The sequence below is a fragment of the Octopus bimaculoides genome, chromosome 20 (genome assembly GCF_001194135.2).
Source record: "Octopus bimaculoides isolate UCB-OBI-ISO-001 chromosome 20, ASM119413v2, whole genome shotgun sequence".
Classification (NCBI taxonomy): Eukaryota; Metazoa; Mollusca; class Cephalopoda; order Octopoda; family Octopodidae; genus Octopus; species Octopus bimaculoides.
This window is the reverse complement of record NC_069000.1, coordinates 45,770,802-45,771,544: the sequence shown is the minus strand read 5'-3', so window position 1 is coordinate 45,771,544 and position 743 is coordinate 45,770,802. Positions and strand designations below refer to the sequence as shown.

At 33.9% G+C, this 743-nt stretch overlaps 1 protein-coding gene across 2 annotated transcripts in view; it reads left to right on the top strand.

Annotated features, from left to right (window-relative positions):
- Positions 1-743, top strand: part of LOC106870291 (monocarboxylate transporter 9) — a 16,627-nt gene that overhangs the window by 10,616 nt on the left and 5,268 nt on the right. Inside the window, exons 1-2 of one of the 2 annotated variants that reach the window (XM_052975267.1) lie at positions 131-263; positions 388-556. In XM_052975267.1, the coding sequence (XP_052831227.1) occupies positions 535-556 (22 nt within the window). In that variant the 5' untranslated portion in view covers positions 131-263; positions 388-534. Of the gene's footprint in view, positions 1-130; positions 264-387; positions 557-743 lie in introns of those variants that run through there. The other variant, XM_052975266.1, reaches the window with a different exon arrangement.

Sequence of the window (743 nt, the reverse complement as noted above, 5' to 3'; positions counted from 1 at the left end):
AACATAAACACATTCACTGAAATATTTTTCTTTCTTTTTTGTCAATTAGGAAAACGTAATTAACGATATTTCATATTCGTATAATTATCACCATTGACTCAGCACAAAATATATCCCTCCACAAATAATACGCGTTCAAATGTTTCAAGTTACGAAACTGTTTCTGTGTTCGATATTATACTTGTCCGTATCATGAAACGAAAAGAAAAAGCATGAACGAACAATACACGAAATAGACAGGAGACCCTTGTAAAACCCTTGATGTATGAAATGATATTTTTATTCTTTTATTCGTTTACTTCTTTCACTCATTTGACTGCGGCCATGTTGGGGCACCTCTTTGTTTAAATTTTTTATGTAAAGAATATGTTATTTTATCAATTTTAGCAGAGTCCTCCACCAGCAGATAAAAGTGGCATCAAAGATGAAACCATTATAAACAAGCAGAGACTACATAGAAATTCAGTAGTGGAACGCCGATCAATTTCAATTGGAGCTAAGAATTTTAGAAATATCGACTTTGTGCTGCTCACGATGGCCTACGTTGGTTGGGTGTGTGAGTACTACTACTACTACTACTACTACTACTACTACTACTACTACTACTACTACTACTACTACTACTGCTGCAGCTACGGCTGCTGCTGCTGGTGTTATTCGAATGATTTTATGCATTTTCTAAGTTCAAAACTTACGCATTATGAAAGCTGACATAATACGGTCACTTATATATATATATATAT